The sequence below is a fragment of the Chaetodon auriga genome, chromosome 1 (assembly GCF_051107435.1).
Source record: "Chaetodon auriga isolate fChaAug3 chromosome 1, fChaAug3.hap1, whole genome shotgun sequence".
Classification (NCBI taxonomy): Eukaryota; Metazoa; Chordata; class Actinopteri; order Chaetodontiformes; family Chaetodontidae; genus Chaetodon; species Chaetodon auriga.
In genome coordinates this window covers 22,925,025-22,948,885 of record NC_135074.1, presented here as the reverse complement: position 1 = coordinate 22,948,885, position 23,861 = coordinate 22,925,025, and the positions used below count along the sequence as shown (strand labels likewise).

At 41.0% G+C, this 23,861-nt stretch overlaps 2 protein-coding genes across 4 annotated transcripts; one reads left to right on the top strand and one right to left on the bottom strand.

The window, feature by feature from the left end:
* Positions 1–346: 346 nt before the first annotated feature.
* On the bottom strand, positions 347–12,900 carry tgfbrap1 (transforming growth factor, beta receptor associated protein 1). 3 transcript variants are annotated; one of them, XM_076730462.1, is made up of 13 exons: positions 12,644–12,900; positions 10,741–11,456; positions 9,735–9,929; positions 8,230–8,384; positions 7,940–8,022; positions 7,357–7,537; positions 7,086–7,246; positions 6,485–6,542; positions 6,253–6,396; positions 5,439–5,582; positions 4,787–4,946; positions 3,823–4,274; positions 347–3,190 (listed from the first exon to the last, which is right to left on the bottom strand). In XM_076730462.1, exons 2-13 carry the CDS (start codon positions 11,435–11,437, stop codon positions 3,002–3,004), a joined length of 2,619 nt encoding a protein of 872 aa, XP_076586577.1. In that variant the 5' UTR covers positions 11,438–11,456; positions 12,644–12,900; the 3' UTR covers positions 347–3,001. The 3 variants fall into 3 exon arrangements, with proteins under 3 accessions (XP_076586577.1, XP_076586585.1, XP_076586593.1); XM_076730470.1 differs by having other exon boundaries at positions 10,741–11,451; positions 12,644–12,891; XM_076730478.1 differs by having other exon boundaries at positions 12,640–12,890.
* Positions 12,901–13,837: 937 nt separating this feature from the next.
* On the top strand, positions 13,838–22,592 carry cul4a (cullin 4A). The gene is made up of 20 exons (XM_076730450.1): positions 13,838–14,484; positions 15,642–15,757; positions 16,194–16,298; positions 17,083–17,151; positions 17,250–17,323; positions 17,406–17,568; positions 17,655–17,744; positions 17,835–17,917; positions 18,306–18,373; positions 18,654–18,772; positions 18,895–19,087; positions 19,205–19,309; positions 19,407–19,517; positions 20,102–20,187; positions 20,336–20,443; positions 20,748–20,861; positions 20,933–21,038; positions 21,131–21,303; positions 21,462–21,614; positions 21,711–22,592. Exons 1-20 carry the CDS (start codon positions 14,343–14,345, stop codon positions 21,804–21,806), a joined length of 2,274 nt encoding a protein of 757 aa, XP_076586565.1. The 5' UTR covers positions 13,838–14,342; the 3' UTR covers positions 21,807–22,592.
* Positions 22,593–23,861: the final 1,269 nt, after the last annotated feature.

Here is a 23,861-nt window from a genome sequence, read left to right as displayed (position 1 = left end):
AATGAAGCTTGTTATTTTCAGCAGTGTAACAGCACCCACTACCTCAGCACTACAAGGCTGCAGCCACTGCAGTTATGAGCTATAGTATATGTCAGACATGGTGTGTTGTGTACTAAAATCCTTTATTTTACTATGATCCACATTCAGAAGGATGTTAAATGCTATCCAATGAAGTACCAAAGCTTATTAAACAGCCCTCTTCAGCATTTCCTTTAATTTTTTTTTTTTTTTGCCATCACAGTTTTCATCGTCAATAGCTATTACAAGAGAGGAAAACACAACACTGTGCCAAGCAATAGTCATGGCAAAATACACACTGGAATGTGAAATTGAGACTCCATGGGTTCATATACAGTTTCATGTTTATTAAAGTGGGACGGATTAACAGTTTGTACACCCCATCCACATTGGCATTGATTTAGAAAGCAACAAACAAGTACAAATGCAGTATATACATACCAGTATACATATATTTATAAAATACAATAGCATTTTCACACAACTGTACTGTATTTTTATTTTTTTTTTAAATCATTTGAAGTCATGGTTAAGAGGCCTTTTAAGCAAGCTACACTGAAACTGTTCAGACAGAAAGATGCTGTGCATAAGCTGTGAATTTCTGTCATGGAAAGTGAGGCAAGCTTGCAGTATCGACAATATTCAGATCTCCGTGTTAGAAAAATAGTCCCATGTTTGCACAGAGTTCCCTACAGAAATGGGTTGCAATTACAGAAGGCGAGCATCAACAGCACAGGCACCAGAGAAACAAGCAAAAACCCACAACAGTGATGTGTCTAAGTTTGAAAAGGAGTTGGAAATAAACAATTGAGGAGACAAACTTCTCTGTTTTGGTGTTTGCTTCTGTTGTCTTTCTCAGAAATTGGCCTCACCTAAAAAATTATAGTCCATGGGGGCTCTATGTTTGTCTCTTTTTCAGAAGTACTTTGGATAAACATCTTGCACAGAGTTTGTCGTGTGTAAAGGATCCATTTCCACACCTCCTGATCAAGGGTTTACAGCCATCAAAACTGCTTTTTTTTTTAATAACGCTGAAACTGGCAGGGCATCTTCAACGAGAGACAAGTGTTGATTTAACTTTATACAAGGTGTATTCCGCGTAGCAGCCATGTTTTTTTGTTTGTTTCCTCTCATCCCTGTTATGAAATTCATGTATCTTCTGCCATCTTGAAAAACAATATGTAAAAGTGAAATAGTGTGACATAAACCACTTTTTTAGCAAAGCATCACCTTCAGCAGACATTTAGGAATATGTCCCTGATTTTGACTCTTCACACAAGTTAGCTACACAAACACATCGCACTCCTGCAACTTGTTGTCTATCTTGGGAGAAACGTTTATAAGGTCCAAGATGCCCTTTATTGTTATCTTATACGAATATGACATTTGGAAAGCATGTGGCAGAAAGTCCCCCTTATCCATGTCTATCACTTACTCTGGTGGTCTCATGCCAGTGCTGCACACTGTCACAGCATTCTTGTGAAAATATTTTAATAGCACAGTTCCAATGACGTTTTATTGTAACCAAGACCAGCGTATGCGTTAATGGGTTGTGGTGAGGTGCAGAAAACAAGAGGGAATAACAATGGAACAAGTTTGGAGGATTTGTTCCAAACAGCTTCATATAGTTTTTTCCCCATTATTTAAAATCCATATTCAGGACATTTCGTAGAATGATGGTAAAGCAATCCCTTAATGCTGCACCTGTGGTTCGTTCCATTTGTTTTGAACATTTAACGCATTACTGCCATCTTGTGGTCAAATACCTTTTTACAGTTTAGATAAAAATGTAGATGCATTAATTATCTGTTCTTGTAACATACTTTTGAAAACTGAAAACACTTATTTCAATGTTTGGAACAAATTATCTCCTTGCCCATTCTGAAGAAAAAAACTTGTTTTCCACCAGCACATCTTAACTTTTGATCTTTGCTGGCAGGATTCAAATGATGTATAATAACTGTATGTACCCCGGTGGAACAAATAAAATGAACCTATGACGGCAGGCGGGCAGTGAACGTCCCTGTTGATTTATTTCATTTGTTACTCAAAACCAGACAAAACTTCTGACGCTAGACTTCACAGGATTTGATGATGCCCTACATATCTTCCACTTGTGTCTGAGCTGTAACATTTTCTGTCACAATGCAGTTTGAGTATTGACTCCCCAGTTACACTCACTGATGACTAGTGGAGCAATGCAAGATTTCCACAGAGACTGAGACTATAACCTTGAAAATCCAAATGTGTTTGCATCAAATTGTCACCAACTGAAATACTGTGAATATAACATCCACTGCCCATGTGGCTGAGGGGAAAATAAAACAGCAGTGAGACGAGATCTTGGAGAGTAAAAGACAGACATAAAAGACTCAGTTTCCATCAGAACTGATGAATCATTGTAGTATTTCACATTTAAACCCAACACTGCAATGTGCAAGTTAGGACAATATTAATACAATACCCATATGAGGTGATTAGACCAGAACCGTAAGAGTGGTAATACAATGCATGCTTCAGAAATATCTGCAACAGGTTCCAAATATTGTGTGTTCTGTAGTTCAAGCAGTTTCTCAAATTCAGGTTTCAAACTGTTCAAGCAAAGACGATGACCAGTACAGCACTGAACCCACAGATAAGCACAGGAGCCTGTCTTGAATTAATTACACATTTAAACTGATTAAAGGGCCGGGTGACTTAGCTGTTGTTGTTTTTTTCACTTCAATGAAAAGTGTGGTATAACCGGGGGATAGGAATAAATAGATGAAATCATCTGTTTCTCCCTTGTACTCTCACGCACACACACACACTCACACAGCTTTCTTTGTGTTTTCCATCAACCCCATCGGAGACTGTACTACGGTAATGGGTGTTCTGTGCTTATTGTTATCCCCACAGTCCTCAGCCATCCAAAAACTTAGCATGTACTGCTTTAGTTGGTGCCTCTGATCACAGATCACACGGTAGTTTGAAGGGTCAAGTCTCACGTATGGTTACTGCTATTAGTTAACTGTCTCTTTGTGGGAGAGTCTCTTACTCTCTGGGCGACACAGTGAGTGTGGACAGGCACTCCGCCTGGCAGACACACCACCTCAGGCTCACTGAAGGTGTTGTGGCACAGATGGCATCCCTTCTTTTCCGACACAAAGATTGGTTTCTTCCGCTCTTTCAGCTGTGGAGAAAATAAAGCAAATTATAGTTAGAATGACAATACAAAGGGGTAACGAGCACAACTACAACACACTGCGGATGTTAAATGATTAATGTATGCTAACCCCTCCGCATGTTATTGTGACTCTAGTACTTGTTCGTACTCTGTTTAGGATTCTATAAGTAGCGGACAGAGATGGCCCATTTCTGCACTGTTATTCATTTTGTCCTCAGACCCACTGGCCCAACAACCACAATTCACTGTAGCCTGAAGACATGTTACATTTGAGTAAGTTATAAAATAAATTCGACAAGATTCATATCAAAGAAAAGAATAACCCGCCAAGAACTACTTGTGGAACCATTCTGCTCCCACCTCCACCTAATTATTGGGATTGTTTTCATTTCCCTTGCTGTTATCATTATTATTAACCCTTGTTGTTGTTGTTGCTAAGCCTTTCTAAAACTAATGCTACCTTGTGCTTTAAATCACAAACTTGTGCACAACACAAAAAAGGTCATAATCTAAAAAATGATGGTGTCGTAACCAAGTCTGTAAAACAACACATGAACCAAGTGCAGCAATTTGAGGAAGAAGTAAATACTTATTTAACTTATTTGAATGGTTTTGTATTAAGTTATTAAGTTTCTCACCCTCTCGTGCAGCAGTTGAAGGTTTTCAGAGCGAGACAGCCCCAGAGCAATCTGGGAGGTGCGGCACTTGTGCATGCTGGCCCTGATGGCTTGATCCAAAAAGGGCCGCAGCAGCTGCAGTGACCAGCCCTCAGGGAGCATGCGCAGGACGCGGGCTGCATCAAACACCTCGCCGTGTCGATTTAGGAGGTCCACTGCCGCCATCTCGAGGTCTCCACTGCGAACTCCTGCTGCTGTCTGGTTCCCGTCTAGATACACCCCCAAGAGCAGGTGAAACAGCCGCTGTCGGTAAGCAGAATCCCTGCAAGATGAGGCCCATGTACAGAAGGCCTCGGCAGACGGGAAGTCTCTGAGCTTGTGCACCAATATGTGCAGGGCTTTGTCGTGCTCCTCCAGTTTTCCATGTAGTGTTGCACGCTCTAGCAGCAGTTGTTCACAGTTCTCTGTCTTACCTAAGCAAAGCAGAAGGACATGAAGAGTCAAAACCTGTATAACGATCTCTTCAGAAAGTCACAAAAGTATAACGCCCCAAACATCCCGTCACCTTTACATCCAGAGCTGCACTAAGTCTGCACCGCAATTATGGTGCCAGTCTGTCAGACAATATGTGTTAAGTCTAACGCTAAGTCGACACGGACAAAGGCACAGTAACACCTTAGGCATAGTAAGTAAAAGCCAAGCAAAAAACTGTCTACACATCAACACTGCAAACAGAGTTTCAGGATATTTTCACCAAAAGGCCAAAACACAGAGAAAAAAGCTCCTTTCTGACAAATACCATGTACGTGTGGACTATGAATAAGATGACAGTTATCGATTGTACTGTGACAAGCTAAAATGTCATTACAATGCCATTAAACTCCTCACAATGTTTGTTACAATGCTGCAAATTTACATTTAAAATAGAGAAAAAACACAGAGGAAAACATTGAAGTGTAACAGCGTCTTCAGACTTGTCTCTCACCTAAAAGTAACTGTACACGGTACAGGTTGGACTCCCTGAGCAGGGCTTGGAGCCTCTCTCTAGCTCTGGTGAGCTTCTCCTCATCCTTAGGCGACTCCGACAACAACGACAAGACTCTCTCCAGGTACAACACAGCCAGGTGAGTGTGGAACTTCTCTTTCTGTGTCCGCAGACATGGAAGAAAACAATCGGAGTTCAATAAACTTTCCATTAGGAAGGCAGCTTGTACTGCATACTGTGAACTTTTTCCACATTCTCTGGTCAATGCTTCTTGACTTACTTTTTATCTTTCTTTGTATTTTGGTACTTGCTATGTTTGCTGATATGCCCCCAAAAAACAAGGCAAATCCCTCATATGCAAAAACCTACTTGGCAATAAACCGATTGTGAATCTGAGATTAGATGCCAAAAGGAAGCTGTCATTGTCACTGAGCCACTGTGTCTCATGTGACCAGTTTCATATTCAGAATGTGGTCAACAGTGAGACTGCTTCAATCCATGTAAAAGTATCCATGATCATAATGCAATTCAATACTTTGGAGAACTGATACTGCAGGGAAAGTCCTCTCAGGACACACCACAGCGAGCACAGATTGTTTGTATTGCACGACACTTGTTGACACCAAGACCTGAACCAGGCTTTTTATTGTACCTGTGTCCTCCTCTCCAGCACCAGGTGTTCCAGGTAGAGAAGCAGCGCCTGCTTGTGCTTTCCCAGGAAAGTGATGACATCATCAGGGTTTAATTCTGATCGATCTTTACTGCCAGGCCTCTTTGTAAAGATGCGAACACCTATCTATGAACAAGAAAGGAAGGTCTGGTTAAAATGAAGCTAAAACATGTTGGGAAAATAATCTGGCACCAAAGAGAAAACATGCAGAATATAAAATACTCGAGAGCTCCCAGTGTCACAAGACACTGTACTGCAAAAAAAGCATACAAGGGAGCTCAATGAGTACTCAGTACCTTCTTTATTTTTAATAGGGAACTGAAGAACTGGCTCTTGAGCACTGCAATGTGACTCTCTCCAGCTGTACTGACTACTTTCATTTTGTATGTCTACTCAATCGTCCAGCGTTCAATGTGGACTGCAGGGAATTGTTACTGATTTTTTCCACTGTATCATTACGCTTATGTGGTGTGGGTATACATGCATTTTTAAAATGTTGGTTTTTATGGTGCTTTTAACCATCTGACCAGGGACTCCTAACAAAAAAGAGCCCTCTTGATTAACTGGCCTATTTGCAGGTTTTTGTTTCTTTTGCTTTTTGTTGTTCAACAGGCGTTTTCCTTTAATTAATAATTAAAGTTTAGATGAAATAAAAGGAAAAAGATCAGAGCAGCTAGTTTACATTACTGTTAAACCACTTTAAAAATCAACTTTATGTCAAGTTAACCAGCATTTCTAATCTCTGCCTGAACGCACAGTTACATTTCTGAGGTCATGTGAGGTCCGGGTAACCTACGGTGGGATCCTTCCGCAGGGCCCAGTCTGCATACTTCCAGACAAGGTCCAGATTGGAGCAGGAGCAGAGAAAGTCCACGATGTAGTCATAAAGGTCAGATCTTGTGGAGTCCTGAAGATCCCCATCTACCACGCGAATCCACAACTGTAAGAAAAACAAAGGGAATCCGGTAAATTCCTAAACATGTTGGTTCTCCTGTGAGAATTAATAGACTCATGTTAGGCGTACATACCTGAAGTGCTGCTGAATCCTGACCATTATAATGATAGAGCAGCCCAAGTGCAAAATATCTAAGAGGAGGGGGAAAAAGGACTGAATGAAACAAAGCCTCTCCCTCAAGATTAGATTTTTGTATGGTAATTAAATTGGCTTGATTAAACTGGACACAGTACTTAAGCTTTACCGGGGTGGTAATTAACAGCAAGGAGCAAGGGAACGTATTTATCCAACAAAGCCCTATCTCAGACAGTCCCTGTGGGAATGTGCAAATTTTGGGACCACAATAATTAATTAAAACTGTACTGATTCCCACAATGTCCACAGGAGTGTTCATTTTTCCGCTAATTACCACAGTTTTAAGCATGACACGTGATCAAATAGAGACGACCAATTTACCACAATTACTCTTTATCAAACAGCTGCCACACACATTAAATGATGACACTTCACAAATCCAGAGTGCAGGCACAAATTCACAATGTGTGGATGCTGTTTCACACTAATTGCATTTCTGTGTCCATTCCAATAGAAGCACTTCTACAGATGTGAAGGCTGTTAAAACTCTAAAATGTCTGTGTGTGTGTTAAAACTCAAACTAAAAATAGAATACACACTTGTGGTATTTCTCCAGCCATGGGACACTGTCTGCTAGTAGGCAGGCATTGTCTGACGCTACCAAGTCTAGAAGGCTGTCATGATCCTGCTCAGCATACAGCTTTAGAAGTGCAGTGTCAACGTCCTCTCTGCAGCCATTGGCCACTTCTGTGCTTCGTACCTGTCGAGATGAAGGAAAACAGTTTGTAACAAATATGCAGTATTATATAAGTGACGATGTGACTTTAAAGCAAAAGTCAGCGTAAATAAATCCAGTTTTAATCCATTTACCTCTCCCAAATAACTGATAAGGAATTTCTTGCATCGCAGGACTTTTTCCTGGTCACCCTGAGCCAGGTGGTTAAGATCTGCAAACTCGTGGAGGGGAGGGTGGCAGCGTGTGAACGAAGACGATGCTGGGAGCAGCAACGGGTAGAGAGATATCAGCTCCCGCACATCCAGCTGACCCTTCCTGCAAAAGGTCAGAAAATAGAAGAACACTCACAAAACACACAAGACACTTAAAAGAGGCAAATCTTCAATATTTGCATAGGACTGAAAACGTGACCTCCTTGGCAGACTTGTCCATAAAATCATGAAGTTGCGAAGTTATTACAAAGATAGTTAGTGCAGAAGCAACTTGGTTGTTCAGTAAAATTGGGGTTCATTATAGTACATCTGTTCTGCAAAAGGTTTGGCAGCAGACCAAGATCCACCTTTTCAAGCAGTCTCGGTCTGGCTGTTCAGCCCCCACCAGGATTCAACTGACAGTGTTCACACAAGCCCAAACAAACTACACTAACCAGGCAAACACAGTCGGGTCTGTTTAACCGGACAAAACAGGTCAGATGTAAAAGCACCGTCAGATTCTTACCTGAAGTGTTCTTTTGCTTCTAGAAACTGAAGTTGGCCAAACTGTATGAAACCTGCCTGCTGGAGGATTCTTTTGTGCAAAATCTGAAAGTGACAATATATGAAACAACTGTGTTGAGGTTAAAAAAATACTGTCAATAATGTGATTCAGGTAAGATCGATAGTTTAAAGATCTTTGTCAAGGCAAAGTTATCATGTTATCACTGATTATTGATGATACTACTGTCATTGTATGGCCCGCGAATCACACACACAGCATCACAAGAATCAATACAACACACTGTTTGTTACCTGAAACTTGTCTTTGGGAATATTTCTCTGTGCTCCCTCTGTGAGGATGAGTGCCTCCTCCACTCTGTGACTGGCCAGTAAGTCCTGGATCTGTCTCTCCAGCGGCAGGGGTACCAGGACATACACTGCCTTAGTGGAAGCCAGAATGACCTTTCCTAAAACACACAACACTCACAGGTCAGAACTTACACACTATCAAACGGCTTCAAACACTAATGTTGATACCATAAGTGGATTTTATACATACAACCAAAAGACTTACTTTTAATCCTGTGTCTTACACAACATCCTTAAAACAGCCTCAGGCTCTGGACAGAGACAGCTTCATGTGTATTTCTCATTATTTTCAACGACTGCTATCAAACCAGTGGTAAAAATTAGGAAATAATAATCAGTAATCTTCCAACAGCATTTTCAGTTTCCGCTCAGAGCTTGGTTCAGTTTCTGAGCGTCAACAATAAGAACGTGTGTTGCACCTGACACGTCCATTCTGCACCTGCCCAGAACTTGACATCATTTCAGTTACTTAACTTCAGTAACATTTTTATTCTAATACTGAACTGAAAGATTTTCCGTAATACGAAAAAGGTTGGTGCTAAAGACCCAATTAAGAATCATGACCCAAGCTCTACATGCCTCTCAGCCACTTTCTGCTACAAAGGTTTTGGTTTGTCAGTCCAGCAATTCACGCAATGACTCTTTCCATCCTTGTACTGCTTTCTGTTCCGCTTTTCAGGGAAATGTGAACACCAAGAAAGCACTTGACAGATGACTGTTTTCTATAATCTTCATAGGATGGATAAAAAAGAAAAAAGGAAAAACATGCATGAAGCCTATTATGACTCCAGAGGAAGCTGCACAAAGTCTGACAAACTGCCTCAAGTGATGTCATTTGAGGCATCACTCGAAGACAATAACCTGGGGGTGTGGGATGAAAAAAATGAGACCTCTGTAGCCCACTCCTCAACTCTGCTTAAGTCTAACAGCTTCAGGCTACATTAGCCACTACTGGCACAACACACCCAAAGCTCAAACTGAACTGTCAGAGGTCAAGTTGCATTGTGGGTAATGTAGGCACCAGGTTTTGCCAAGGAAAAAGGATGTATAGAATACAAAACAAATACATTTTTAAGCTGTACATTGTAGGTTCAACAGTGCTGTAGGAGTACACTGTTAAATCAGTGGAGGACTCTTTTAACCCCAGGTGTATAAAAACATGTCTCACATGGTTGACACATGTTAATGAATTGACATGGAGGTGGCAGGACACCTGGTGGGCTATAATGCATAGCAAACACGATGCTATTGTGAGGTGAAACTTCATATATCAGTCCTTCACCTTCTTCTTAAATCATTTCACACTAGTGTTTCTTATTAAAAAAATGAAAGGGTATCAATTAAATAATCACTCCACCTTATGACTTTTTTCTTTTTTATGTAAATAGAGGTGGTTTGATTGGACGACAAAGCTTGAAACTCCTTTAAAACACAACAAGTGAGGCTACCTTCAAAGTCTTGTAGAATGTGTCCATCCCTGAATGAAAGGGTCTGCTTCAGCTGCTGGTCCAGCATACTGTGGATGGTGATGAAGCTCTCATCCAAAGCAACCACATATGGAAAACACACAGCAGCACCAATGACACTCTCTGACCAGTTGACTGGAGCCCGCTGAGATACCCCTTCTGCATTTGCAAACATTCCTGGAGGGGGATGTGGAGAGAAAATTTTGAGGACAAACAGGAATATGTCATGTAAACATTGTCTTTAGTCAAGAAATACTCACAGCTTTTCAAGAATTAAAAACATTAGATGCACACCAGCTGTGAAGCTGGGGTGTGTGATGGAGGTCAGCCTGTTTTCATATAGTAATATATAGAGTATCTATCATGTAATCCAAGGATAATAATAAATTAAACATAAGAAATAATAGCTGCAAGTATTGCGTACATGACTTTTTAAGACCACATAATACCACATAGTATGCAATTTAATATCTCTTTCACAGTAATATACATTGAAGAATAATGGAGAACCATTTACTGAGTACATTAATTTATTGAGATTTATTATCACATTTTCCCAGTACTTCCCAGAATGTAGAATTCTTGTAAGACTATTAATCAATTAAGATGACCTGGACCCAGATAAGTGTTGATGGATGGATCAACCAGCTAATAAATGAATAAATAAATGTGTGTTTCTGCTAAACTGGACGCTTTGTAGCTACTGCAGCTAGCAGTAGTGTAGTAGTGTCAGTGCTTACTAGCTCTTATGGTGAGGACTGAAACACTCGTCTCACTTATTGTTTTTAGACAACGCCTTTGTAAAAACATGTCCTGACAGCCCATAACCACATACAAAAAGAGTCCTAACTAATGTTACTGTCTATGGCAGGCAAGAAAAAATATTCCTTTGTGAATGAAATATAAGACTTTTTAATCCCTTCTGAGGCCTTTTTTGAGATAACTGACTTCGACACTTTGTAAAGACCCTGTTTTTGTCCTGACTTACCCAGACCACCAGGTGCTGCTAAGAGGAACTCCTCCCTGCCGATCCTCTTCACAATGGGTCTCCTCTCCTCGCTGTTGTAAGGGAAGAGGTCTTGGGAGGCTCCTGTCTTGTAGTTCAGAATCATGTACTGCGTCGCGAGGGCCAGGCACAAGAAGTAACCGTCAAGACTTACGGCGCAGGGCTGCTCAGGGGTCGTCACCTCTTTGACCAGCTGCACTCTGTCTTCATACACCATGTAAATCTGCACTGTCCGCCGCTTGGAGGAGAGCACACCCATTTCCACACAGAACGGATCACCGTTCACCGGGTTCTCATTGATGCAGAACGCAGTCACGCCTCTGATCTTGGCTCCACCTCCTGCCGCCGACGGCACAGTCTCCAGTGTCACCATGTCAACGAGGAACACCATTCCATCGCAAAGCACTATCAGACGCTCCAAAGCAGAGGCAGCACGCAGCTCAGCCACTGGTTTCTTCAGGCCCAGATATTTGTGCAGCAGCTTCTGAGCCGAGTAACTCAGTTTCCCTTTGGAGGATGTAACCTCATCCAGCAGGAAGTGGTGGATGAAGCAGTCATTGGTGCCCATGTACAAGTGCTTTCCACAACATTCAATGCACTCGATGTTGATGCGAGCCTTGTCGCCCATGAGGAGATCTCGCTCCACAGCAGGGACTAGCTCAAAAGCCTTCACACTCATCTCGGCCAAGGCATCTACACTAGATGATAGAAAACAGACAGGCATCAACAAGACTGCAGACAAATGAAAATAATCAATGATGGTACACTGCAAAATATTTTCTTGTGATGAATTATTCAGTCACTGGCAATATAAAAATTCATTAATAGGATATACTGAGGCATGGGCGTGTCCCGAGTCTATTCTGCATTTAGGAAGTTCATACTTTTAGTCGTTTCTGACTGATTTTCTTCTGAATAATGACACATCAGGTTTTGGAGTGCTGGTTGGGCAACACATTCCCCTGAGCTCTAACATATTCATGTCAGAATGTCATATTGTGACAGCTCAAACAATTCATTGATTAATTCATAAACCACGTGTTTTTCTTGCTTTTTGTTAGATTATTCCTCTCCACTACATGTAATACAAGTCTTGTAGGCCTACATATAGGCTAGGGACATAGGGGTGTGCAATATTTCAATAAAAGTTCTACTTATCGCTTAGCGCCCACGGTCACGGAGACAATTTATCATATTTACTTTAACGGGGAGTTTCTTTCATTAGCAATAAATGTTAGAGATCTGAAAAGTCTTTATGTTATGGCAACTTAGCTCCTTCCCTACCACCCTGTAGTCCTTACCAAAATCTCCTCTGCAGATTAAAGGATGAAGCTACGTTCGTCATGTTTCCAAATAAGTAGTTGAGTCTAGCTCTGGTTACTTTGCAACAATTTTAGTCAACAATTAGCTACCATACTTTCTTATGTAGCATTGCTCAAGTGGTAATAGCTAATGACATTAGCAATAGCTAGCTTGCAAAATCCATGAAGGCTAACGACGGTAAGGTTAGCAAAACAAAGACCGCCATTTAACACTGGCTGGAAATGGAATATTTTGGTCGTGAGCTAATTTAGACTAATCATGCAGGAAGTCGTGGTTGGTTATTAATTGATTAGGTGGCTTCTGAGTCAGCTAACTGAGCTAATGCTAGCTTCAATAAACTGTTCTCCAGTGATGCCCATGCTAGCAAGCTAACAAACGCTAAGCTAGATTTTAAATAAGGTTACAGAAGGGCTTATTGAAACGTTACAACAAATGCGGGCTGTCTGTCCGAAGGAGAAGCACTTAGTTTCCAACCGGCCTCCCCTCCCTTGAGATGATGCTCTGCGCACCAACTCCCTCCCTAGTTTCTCCTGGAGCAGCTAGCGTTAGCAAGCGTACCTACCGCTGCTGACAGCCCTCGGGACGGCAGGCCGGATCACCACCAACAGGCGTGTCTTACTACTCCAAAAACAGCTGCCACGACATATATCTAGACTCAAACATTAATATAGCCATGGTGCTCAGGTCGTCGCCTCACCGACAGCGGGAAATATGGCTTGAATGGCTGCGTTAGGGCTTCCCTGTCCAATATAAAACGCCGCCCATTTGCACTGAACTCCTGGTGGTTGCAGGTGATGCAGGGTTGCGTTCAAGACTCTCAAGCAAGGAGGAAAGTATAACGACGAATTCTCAACGCGTCAAACTGACTTCTTAATATGTCTTACTGCAGTATTTATGTGGTAAGTTTTATAATCTTTATACAACATATTTGCTTAGAGTAAGTCATGACTCTCAAAACAATCCACTTTTAATTTTCTCACATTTTACATTTCTTATTGCCTTCATATATTCATAGAATTTAAATGTTTAACTACAAATATTTTCAAGAATCTAGTGATGGATGTGATCAGCCTCAAAAAATCCTCAAATGAAGTTTATGTACCATGATAGACATGTGGTGAAGGCCTGCACCATGGCAAAAAATAAATAAATAAATAAATAAAAAAATGTTTGTGTATTTACAAGAGCAAATAACAGATGTAAGGTGCATGAAGTTGTAAGACTGGACAAAAGGATTCCCACAATAGTTTGTGATAGACCTTTTTCAGAGCAAACATTTTGATATATTGCAGGAAAAGCACAGTAACACTGAATTCGACTGTATGCCACTCAGTGGATGTCCTGCTGGTATGCTGGTATCTGTGGAAAAACTTACTGAGACACTTTATGGAACCTAGCCATCAGTAATTTTCTTTACAATGCTTTGTCAAAATGTCTACCATCAAAAGACCTGTTTTTATGAAATCCTTGTATTGTCACATATGTCTTTACCGTACAATGTTACAATATCAACTTTTTTTTTAACTAAACAAGGCATTGCTGTTACTGTAAAGTGATCACTGTGACTAAGGTTTGTAAGTCTGAGTGCAGAAACAAAGTAGCCGTCCACTAATATCTTGATATTGTGTAAAAACAAAACAAACCAAAAAAAAAGAGCAAATAATATAACTGTCAATAAAAGTCCAAACTGTCGCTGAACGCAACTCAGGCGCTTTTCACCCAAGATGCACCTGTCCAACTGAACTGTCTGAGAAAAGCCATTTTGTTGTGCTAGCTAGCTATGTTGGTAGAGAAAGCCACCAATAATATAGGTCTTTTAAATCAACGCTAACTATGTCGTTTTTACGTTTTTGTTTGCTGTCGCAAAGTACAGTAATTGAACTAGTTAAAATCTGGAAGTAGGTTAGTCGGGAATGGTATGGACTAGCCTGTATAGCTAAAGCTAAAGTGTTGTGGAGAAGACGAAAACTGGTAGTTAAAGTGTGCTGCAGTTCCAGCTACCATACTGTTAGCTAGCTAGCTATCTGTTTACTTAGCAGACGGTGGTTATGTTTTCTGCTTAATTAACCCAGCGTTATTCAGTTTTTGTTTGTAAATGAGTTTTAAATACATTGCGACAGTCTGCCCTGTCAACCAAAGACAACTGGTTCTCCGAAGACGCTGTGTTGCTGACAGTAAATAATCAGGCTACTGAACAATCCGACACTAACTTAGCAAAACACTTGAACCATACAGCGTTAAGCCAAAGCGCTAATCTGATAATGGCAGAGGACACCCGACAGGACAAGAGAGCCAGCTTCTCTGCCATAACGGAGCACAACACCAACGGGATGGCCAGGACCTCCGCTGTGGCCTCAAGCAAAAGTGGCGCTTCAAAGAAATTAGTAATCAAAAATTTCAAAGGTACTGTCACCAGTCGTTTTCACATTGGTTATCTAACAGCAACAGCATCGATTACATCGATTCATCGTAATAAGACAGAGGATGTAACTTATCGATCATACTCAAAAAAGTTATCTTTCTCTGGATCGTGGACATGTTTTTGACAGCAAATGGAAAGTACATGCTGACCTGACGGCTCTGATTAGTATGCGGTTTCCCATGCCAGGGTTGAATAGGGCTTGTTTTTATAATCACACGTGTTCGTGATTGAGTTATTTTGCTTGATACATTGATTTAATTGGCAGTGTTGGTTTTAAAAAGCCCCTCACAACTTGTGGTTGTCCCATCAGAAGAGTGCACACATTGGGTGCAGCCCTCAGGTCTAAATAAAGGTATTAGACAATGTGTGTGTGTGTGCTGATACAGTCAATCAATGAGTGCATTTTCAGATAAGCAGTCTGTTGAAAGAGATTATTATTCTCTCAATCGTTTCCACAACCGAAAAAAAAACAAATACTGGGTACTGTATTGATTGTAAAAAGTAACTTATTATACGTGTTTTAAACAAAAATATAATACTTTGGCTGTAGGTTGCCGCACTTGGCTTTTCCTCTTGACATTTAGATATGTGATCATTGTATTATTTTGCTAATGATATAGGAGTAAAATTTTCTAATAAGCATGAAGAATATTTCATTGGCTAATAAAAAAAACATTTAAAGTATTTTTGTAAAAAAGAAACCCTGAACTATAAATGTCTAAGCTCATTTACAAGCTTAAGAAACCAGAAATTAATTATTTTAGTGAAAAGTCTCAAAATCAAGTTCTGTAATCACAATTGCTCTCTGCACCTTCTTCCATGAAAAATGTGTATTTACTCTCTTACCTGTGGGTCCAAAGTGTGTGGTGGAGGAGGCGCTTCTTAGTTTATTGTTGGTTATCCCAGCAGTGACCACGAAACACTAATATTATTATGCATCCATTTGCTTTTTTAACCAAGATATATAAAGTACTGCATAATGCCAGTGTGTGGAGTCAAGTAAGAAATTATTTGTTGATGGCTACCAAATGTGCGACTTATTATGTTTGTGTTTAACATGTCAGAATATGTTTTCTGCAACTTCTAGTATTGTTGATATGACTGATAAATGAACATTGTTTCTGGCTTTTTGCAACAGACAGGCCAAAACTAGCTGAGAACTACACTGAGGACACGTGGCTGAAGCTACGAGATGCAGTGGGTGCCATCCAGAACAGCACCTCGATCAAGTACAATCTGGAGGAGCTCTATCAGGTTTGCTGAAGCACCTGCAGTTCAATTCTTTTTTTCTCCCAGTCCCTGATCAGTGTGCAGCAGTGTTAGACTGAAGTTGCTAGTGGTTCATTTCAGCTTGGGGTTAAAATAAACTTGTAGAGAAGTGTAACTTTCTTCAGATAGGTTATCTGTCACATCATAAACAGAATCTCTAGTTTAATGCTTGTTTACTGTTACAATGGTGTACATTAATGTGCAGTTTGATTTGGGAAAAGTCTGCAGAGGGTATTTTCACATAACAGTTGATTTACATAAGATACTCATGATTCGTGATAATGATCCTTTTTTAAATCAAGAAATCAAGTTACAAGTGTTCGCTCTGCTGTCTGTCTGTTTGTCTGTGAGCAGAATTGTAAAACGATCTCTTGTGCTCTTGTTTCTCCTCCTTTTCTCTGGCCTTCTCTCTGTCTTGCAGGCGGTAGAGAACCTCTGTTCATATAAAGTCTCCCCGACGCTGTACAAGCAGCTACGGCAGGTCTGTGAAGATCATGTGCAGGCCCAGATCCACCAGTTTAGAGAATATCCTTTTTTCGTGGACGGCCAGATCAGGCAAGGTATATGTCAAACGTATTGAAACTTTTGAGGTTGGGACAAATAGGAGAGAAGGTATTGGCCAAACTGCATTGGCCATATTCCCCACCTGCTGTTATACACAACAACAACATCATGCTGTTGGGACTGTATGATCATCTGTATTGGCAGCTTTAAGGTCAATTTATAGACGTGTCAGCTCTGCTGGTACAGTTCAGGTGTTGTTACAGTCTTTTCTCACAAGGGGTCAACCTGTATCAAGTTTGGCGGATATCCTTATTATTGCCAAATCCGACACAATTCAGCTTTAAGGAGCAGTGACTATCACTATCAGATGGTATAAAGATGTATTGTGCCATAAAACAGCAGATTTATAACAAAACATGAAGTCACTGACTAACAAAAGTGTCTCAAATTTATAGGCAATCCAATTATAGGACCTTTGATTTTTTTAAAACATATTTCATGTCCTCCAGTTGCTTTATAGCTTTTTTAGACTTTGTTTTCAGGTAGGCTGGATTTGCTTTATGTATTTGAAATGCAGATCTTTTTTTGTTTGTTTCTAATAACAACCTCTGCATGCTCAGGATAGATAAGAGTAAAAGCCATTTGTGGCACCCAGCTTGAACACAAAATCTTTTGGAACCAACAAGTGAAACCACTGTGTTTATATTGTACATGCTGCAAAGCCACAGGATAGTGTGAAGTATCAAAATTTTGTTTTAATGATATGAGTGAATGGAAGATTTTTTTTCCTTAACTTGGAGCTCACAGAGTCTTTGGACAGCCTTTCCTTCCTGAAGCGAATGAATCGCTGCTGGCAAGACCACTGCAGGCAAACCGTAAGTCTGCTGTTTGACAGATCTGTATATCAAAACTGTGCCGCTAATAGGAAAATGTTGATCCCATGCTTAGACTGATCTCGTTTTTCTCTTTATAGATAATGATTCGAAGTATTTTTCTCTTCCTGGATCGTACCTATGTCCTTCAGAACTCTCTACTCCCCTCCATCTGGTAAAATTTGTTTCTTCAAATTATTCTTGTTTATTTTGATGCACTGTGTGTGTAAGAGGGTGATGTTCTGTATCCGCTGCAGGGACACTGGGTTGGAGCTGTTTCGTACCCATATTGTGAGTGACAGTGCAGTGCAGAAGCGCACCGTCGATGGCATTTTGGAGCAGATAGAACTTGAGCGTAATGGAGAGACGATAGACCGCAGTCTGCTCAGAAGTCTGCTGGGAATGCTGTCAGACCTGCAGGTACCTGATCGCCTGTTTATCATAGCAAAGCAGTTGACGGACTGAATGTATGCCGGTGTTTTCTCCTGACTGTAACTTTTGTTTAGGTTTACAAAGATTCCTTTGAGGAGAGATTTTTGGTTGAGACTAATCGCCTATATGCAGCAGAGGGTCAGCGTCTGATGCAGGAGAGAGATGTGAGTGAGACTGTTAATGGATCTATTATTATGTGACCTGATATACACGTAATGCCAAGGACATCAATATATGTGTGTGTATGTGTCCAGGTGCCTGAGTACCTGCACCATGTGGCTCGTCGGTTGGAAGAGGAGAATGATCGTATCATGAGCTACCTCGACCAGAGCACTCAGTAATTTTTTTTACATTTTCAGATCACTATGACAAAAATCATGTCATGCACAAATACACATTATTCCATGATGAGTATCTTCAATAAAAGATAACACTGCATGTGCATAAAACAGGGGTAACATGCGAGGCCAAACCCTCAGACTTAATTTAACACGTTTATAGTGTTTTCTAAGCAGCTTTAAATGCATGACCCCAAAGCTCCAGTTTTGTTAGTTTTCAACAAATAATTGAAGAACAGTAAGACTTTTGGTGCAGAAAGGTCAGGAGGTGACATTAAAGCTAGTTTTTTGAAAGGAGCATACAAGGTCAAAGGACCGACATGGAATATGTATGCATCAAGCTTTTGAATACATTTCCTAATTTATTTTCTCATCTTTTTTCCACAGGAAACCACTTATTAGCTGCGTTGAGAAACAGCTTTTAGGAGAACATATGACTGCAATACTACAAAAGGGTACGTCTGCGTGAAAGGCTTTGTGTCTTTTGGCTTGTGTTTTGGCTTTTGGCAATATAGACTGCATTTGTGAAGCTTATGATAATTTATTCCACATATGGTTGAGGCTGCGGTTTGTGACCCTCTTCATTTGATTTGCATTACACTGTAAGAGGCCCACGTTCTTCATGTTATCTACCCTCTTTGTGTAGCCGTCTTCATCCAGTAATTTTTCAGTTTCTGAATTTGATGTAGTCATTGTCATGAAAAGTAAAATACTAGTGTAATATTTTTGTGGCAGGTCTGAGCACCCTGCTGGATGAGAATCGTGTGACTGAGCTGACCCTCCTTTACCAGCTCTTCAGCAAGGTGAAGGGAGGACTTCCCACACTCCTGCAGTTCTGGAGGGATTACATAAAGGTATTGACATGGCTCAAACAACATATACATAGACACACAACACAAAGCATTACCGTCAAGAAAACATGGTCATGTCCTGGAGAAATGAAGGTGCACATTGTTGAAACTTTCTCTTGTCTTAGTCATTCGGTGGAGAGATTGTGTGTACTCCAGAGAAAGACAAGGACATGGTGCAAGACCTGCTGGACTTCAAGGACAAGATGGACAACGTGGCACAGAGCTGCTTTACACGGAACGAGGCATTCATCAACGCCATGAAGGAGGCCTTTGAGACCTTTATCAACAAGAGGCCCAACAAACCTGCTGAACTTATTGGTGGGTGCACAACACAATCTTTGTCCCCATCAATAATTTGACACGTCACATTTTCTTGTGTCTTGTATTAGGTCTGGCATGTGGTGACAGCTTTCTTTGTTATTTCTTCCCATCCAGCTAAATACGTTGATTCAAAATTAAGAGCAGGGAACAAGGAGGCAACAGAAGAGGAGCTGGAGAGAATCCTGGACAAGATAATGATAATCTTCCGTTTCATACATGGTCAGTTACGCTTCGGTGTGTGTTTGTCGGAGTGCCTATTTAAAGTCAATTAACTCTGTAACACTCTGATGAGTTGATCCCTCGTTTTCACCCCCAGGAAAAGATGTGTTTGAGGCTTTTTATAAGAAGGACTTGGCCAAGCGTCTGCTGGTTGGCAAGAGTGCTTCAGTTGATGCCGAAAAGTCTATGCTGTCCAAGCTCAAACATGGTGAGTCCAGCGTCTGATATCTTGAGTGAGCAAGTTTTCAGTCATCAGAATCCTCATCTGGCTCATTGATGTGTGGTAAATGGCTGCCTTTAAATACAGTTTACATTTGACTCACATTCACACACCTACTCCTGCATTGATGGCAGCAAGCTACCATGCAAGTTGCCTGACTTAGTGTCTTGCTCAAGGACACTGGAACATGCCAGAGCCGTCCCAGTATGTATTGTTTTTGAGAATTTTACAAATTTAGGCTATGATAGGAAGGCTTGCCAGCAATTTATAGGATTTAAAGAGGTCTGTAATTGCTTTTGACTGAGCCTAATCTGTAGAGTATAACAACATTAAGTGAATTTTCCTAAGATTTGGACAGTAAAATGCTTAAAAATCCTCCAGCTGAACACTTTGAAGTTTCCACTTCCCTTCCACAGCAGCATACAGAGAGGATCTTTGTATCTACTCTGTGTTGAAGCAGATGAAGCTCTAAAGTAAAAAATTCATCTTGCATAGTCATGTGTGCATATGAGGTGGTGTGAGGTGTGAGAACACATCAGCTATGACATGTTGTGGTTTTTGACTTCCTCCAGAATGCGGAGCAGCATTTACCAGCAAGCTAGAGGGGATGTTTAAGGACATGGAACTGTCCAAAGACATAATGATCCAGTTCAAACAGGTACTTGCAGTCTCTGTATACAAAGAAACACATCAAGCATGCATGTGCAGCTTCAAAATAATGATGCCATGTGTATGCATTCCACTGTACTGTGTCATTTAATGTATTTCTCGTGCATAATTGTGAAACTTATGATATTTCTATTCAGTATATACAGAACCAGAGTGAGCCAAGCAACATAGAACTTACTGTCAACATCCTTACTATGGGCTACTGGCCTTCATACACACCCATGGAGGTCCACTTGCCCCCAGAGGTAAGCATTTCTGTGTTTGGGTGCTGTTCTTTGTGCGCACTATCCTTACACTTAAGCAGCACATTGGAGTTGTGGAGTGCAAGAAGTAGCAATTTATGAACCTGAAAGATGTATAATCCTGAGTTTCAGCATTCATTTTTGTGGGTTAAGTGAACTTGAGCATCAAACTATTTGTTTAAACAGTATTTCTTTACACAAAAGCCCTGGATTCACTGTATACTACTCATTGTGTCATCCTACTTATGTAGTACTATTCTACTGCAGCCAGTCTTCATACAAATTTAATCTCTTTCTGTTTTGGTAGATGGTAAAACTCCAGGAGGTGTTTAAGCTGTTCTACCTGGGGAAGCACAGTGGGAGGAAGCTGCAGTGGCAGCCCACGCTGGGCCATGCTGTACTAAAGGCAGAGTTTAAAGAGGTATTGTACATCCCTAGAGAAGAGAGACAAATTGTCTGAACTGCACTTACAATGACTACTTTATCCTTCAGGGTAAGAAGGAGCTGCAGGTCTCTCTGTTCCAGACACTGGTGCTGCTGATGTTTAATGAGGGAGAGGAATTCAGCGTGGAGGAGATTCGCACTGCCACTGGCATAGGTTACACATGTCTTTAAAAATGTAGTAAAACTATTCTATTGTGGCGGAGGCACCTGCTGTATCACATTATCATCCTCTCTTGTCCTGCACAGAGGAGGGAGAGCTCAGGCGTACACTGCAGTCCCTGGCCTGCGGAAAAGCACGCGTCCTCAACAAAAACCCACGAGGGAAAGACGTGGAGGATGGAGACCGTTTCAATTTCAATAATGATTTCAAACACAAACTGTTCCGCATCAAGATCAACCAGATCCAAATGAAGGAAACGGTAAAAATACTAGCACATCTCTTTTTTCCCTTCATCACACACTTCTCCTCCTCCTCCTCCTCCTCCTCCTCAATCAGAGCTGTTTTAGTTACACTTACATGTATTTTCCTGTGCAAAGGGATGGTTCTCAACCATTTTTTAACGCATTGTCTTCACAGGTGGAGGAGCAGGTCAGCACCACAGAGCGTGTGTTTCAAGACAGGCAGTATCAGATTGATGCAGCTGTGGTGCGCATCATGAAGATGAGGAAGACCCTCAGTCACAACCTACTGGTATCAGAGCTCTACAACCAGCTGAAGTTCCCTGTCAAGGTGACAAATCTTAAACTTCTCATTATCTGGATTTTTCCTCCAACACTTGCACACACATAAAGCTCATCAGCATCTGACTCGCTTTCCTGTCCACAGCCGGGCGATCTGAAGAAGCGGATCGAGTCGCTCATAGACAGAGACTACATGGAACGTGACAAGGAGACTCCTAACCAGTACCACTATGTTGCCTGAAGGGGTACCGCTGTTACTGCCATGCTTTCCTCACAGCAAGCGTACAGCTGGCCCCCCCAAAACAGCATTACAGCCCTTCAGCCGCCCGACTCTCCTCTGGTGCCCATCTTTCCCTCCATCCACGGTCCTGGATGCAGCGTCCAGATCACACAGAGCTCCAGAGAGACGAGAGAGACTTGGCTGTACTGCTCCCACTCCGCGTTATCTTTAGTGGGATGGGGCTGGAGGAGTGACCCTGGTTGTTGATGGTTGGTTTATGTGACTTACAAATCTGCTAATGCAAAACTCAACTGAAAATAACTAGCACTTTCCTCTGTCTTGGTTTTGTTTTGTTTTTTTTTTCCCTCGCCTGGAGTGGGATCTTTCTTTTCTCCATCACATCGTCCTAAAATCACTTATTTTCTACTATAGTTGGTTTGTCTTGAGTTGTGTTTCGTTTCATTTTTTGTTCGAGGCGTTCTCCTTATAAATGGCTGCATAAGCTGCTGAGTGTAAACCTGATTGGTTGGTTGCTTAATTTGGCAGAGAAACAGTTGCTGAGGACGAGAAGAGACTTGAAAAAGAATGAAGTGGGCCAGAGGGGAGGGTTCATCGCTTGTGACACAGAAGCTAAATGACATGCAGGCACGCCACTTGGGTATTTCTTTGGGTACCTTATATGTTTTGACCAAAATGTCCAAATGTCCAATGTCATGTGCTGACGTTTTTGTAGATCAGATTGTATTCTATGTAAGAGTGAGAAAAGTGAACCTGAATAAATGGATATTTAATGATTCAATGAATGATTTCTAGATAGCAGCTAGTGTAGTCTTTTTTTTTGTATCATGTCTGCTCTGTTGCCTCCTTTAGCTTGAGCTTGCTGCGTGGTTCGTCTTGCTGACAGTGTGCACCTCCTTCTGCATAATTTGATTTCATCAAAACATGTTAATAATAGCAGAATAAGAGCAGTTTGGCCAAGTTTTGTGTGCAGTTTAAGCATCAAAACATGGACACACCATGTCGTCCCTTTGTAGTTTATATCTCTCGGCCTCAAATGATACAATTGGGAAGTGGACTGATGTCTATTCTCTTTCCATACACTTGATTTTTTTTTTTTTTTTTTTTTTAAGGCATTCTGCTATTTTCAATTAACAACAGTCATCACTTTGATAGAAATGCACCACACCACAAGCTTTTAATATCTCAAATTACTCAAAGATGGAACTGAAAATGGAAGAGCGTTTCACGATTCTTTCACTATCACCTCAGGGAATGTACAGCTTTTGTATGTTTACCAAGTACACCTTAAACCAGTATGTCGACAAGAGCTAGTTGTCTGACATTGTAGTCTCGTTTTAAGACAAGAAAATGGCATGTCTTTTGTTAAAAACCATGGTTGAACTATGCAGAGGGAATGCCGCAGGTTGCTGTTAAGTCTTAGACAGCAGCATTAAAGCAGTCTCTGCGTTCCTGCTGGGGTTTTGCACACCCTCGTGAATTTGTGAAAGTGTCAGCTGACCGCCCACAACATGCACTTTAAAGCCTGCACGGCACAGGGCGTGTGTGCACTCACATGCTACCTCCCCATACTGCAAAATGATATGCAGTGCTCCGGATAAGACATTTCATATGTCACATAAGATTTTTTTACAAGCTATTTCAGCGATGTTGTGTTCAAGCATATGTTCCTAAATCCATCATGCAGCTTCCAGAATTGTATGATACGACCTTGCTGCTAACTCCTGCCAGTACAGTTATATACTTAATATGAATTCCAGTGAAAAGCTGCAAGAAGAGAAGGCAAACCTGACTGCTTGTAATAGTACGGTGAATACTTTTAATGGATTGATATATGACACTGGTGTGAGTTCCCCGAAAAGTAAGACATTTCAGTGGAGAGTTATTCCTGGAAATGCACTATTTTTCTCATTAGGTGTCTACACCCTGTCGATATCACCTACCTGATATTATGTACAGTTATGTAAGTGTAATAAGCCATATTTATCAACAAACATATTACAGTTACTCTTCTTCTGTTGTGCATGTTTGTGCCGTTTTGTTTTTATTAAGGATAAG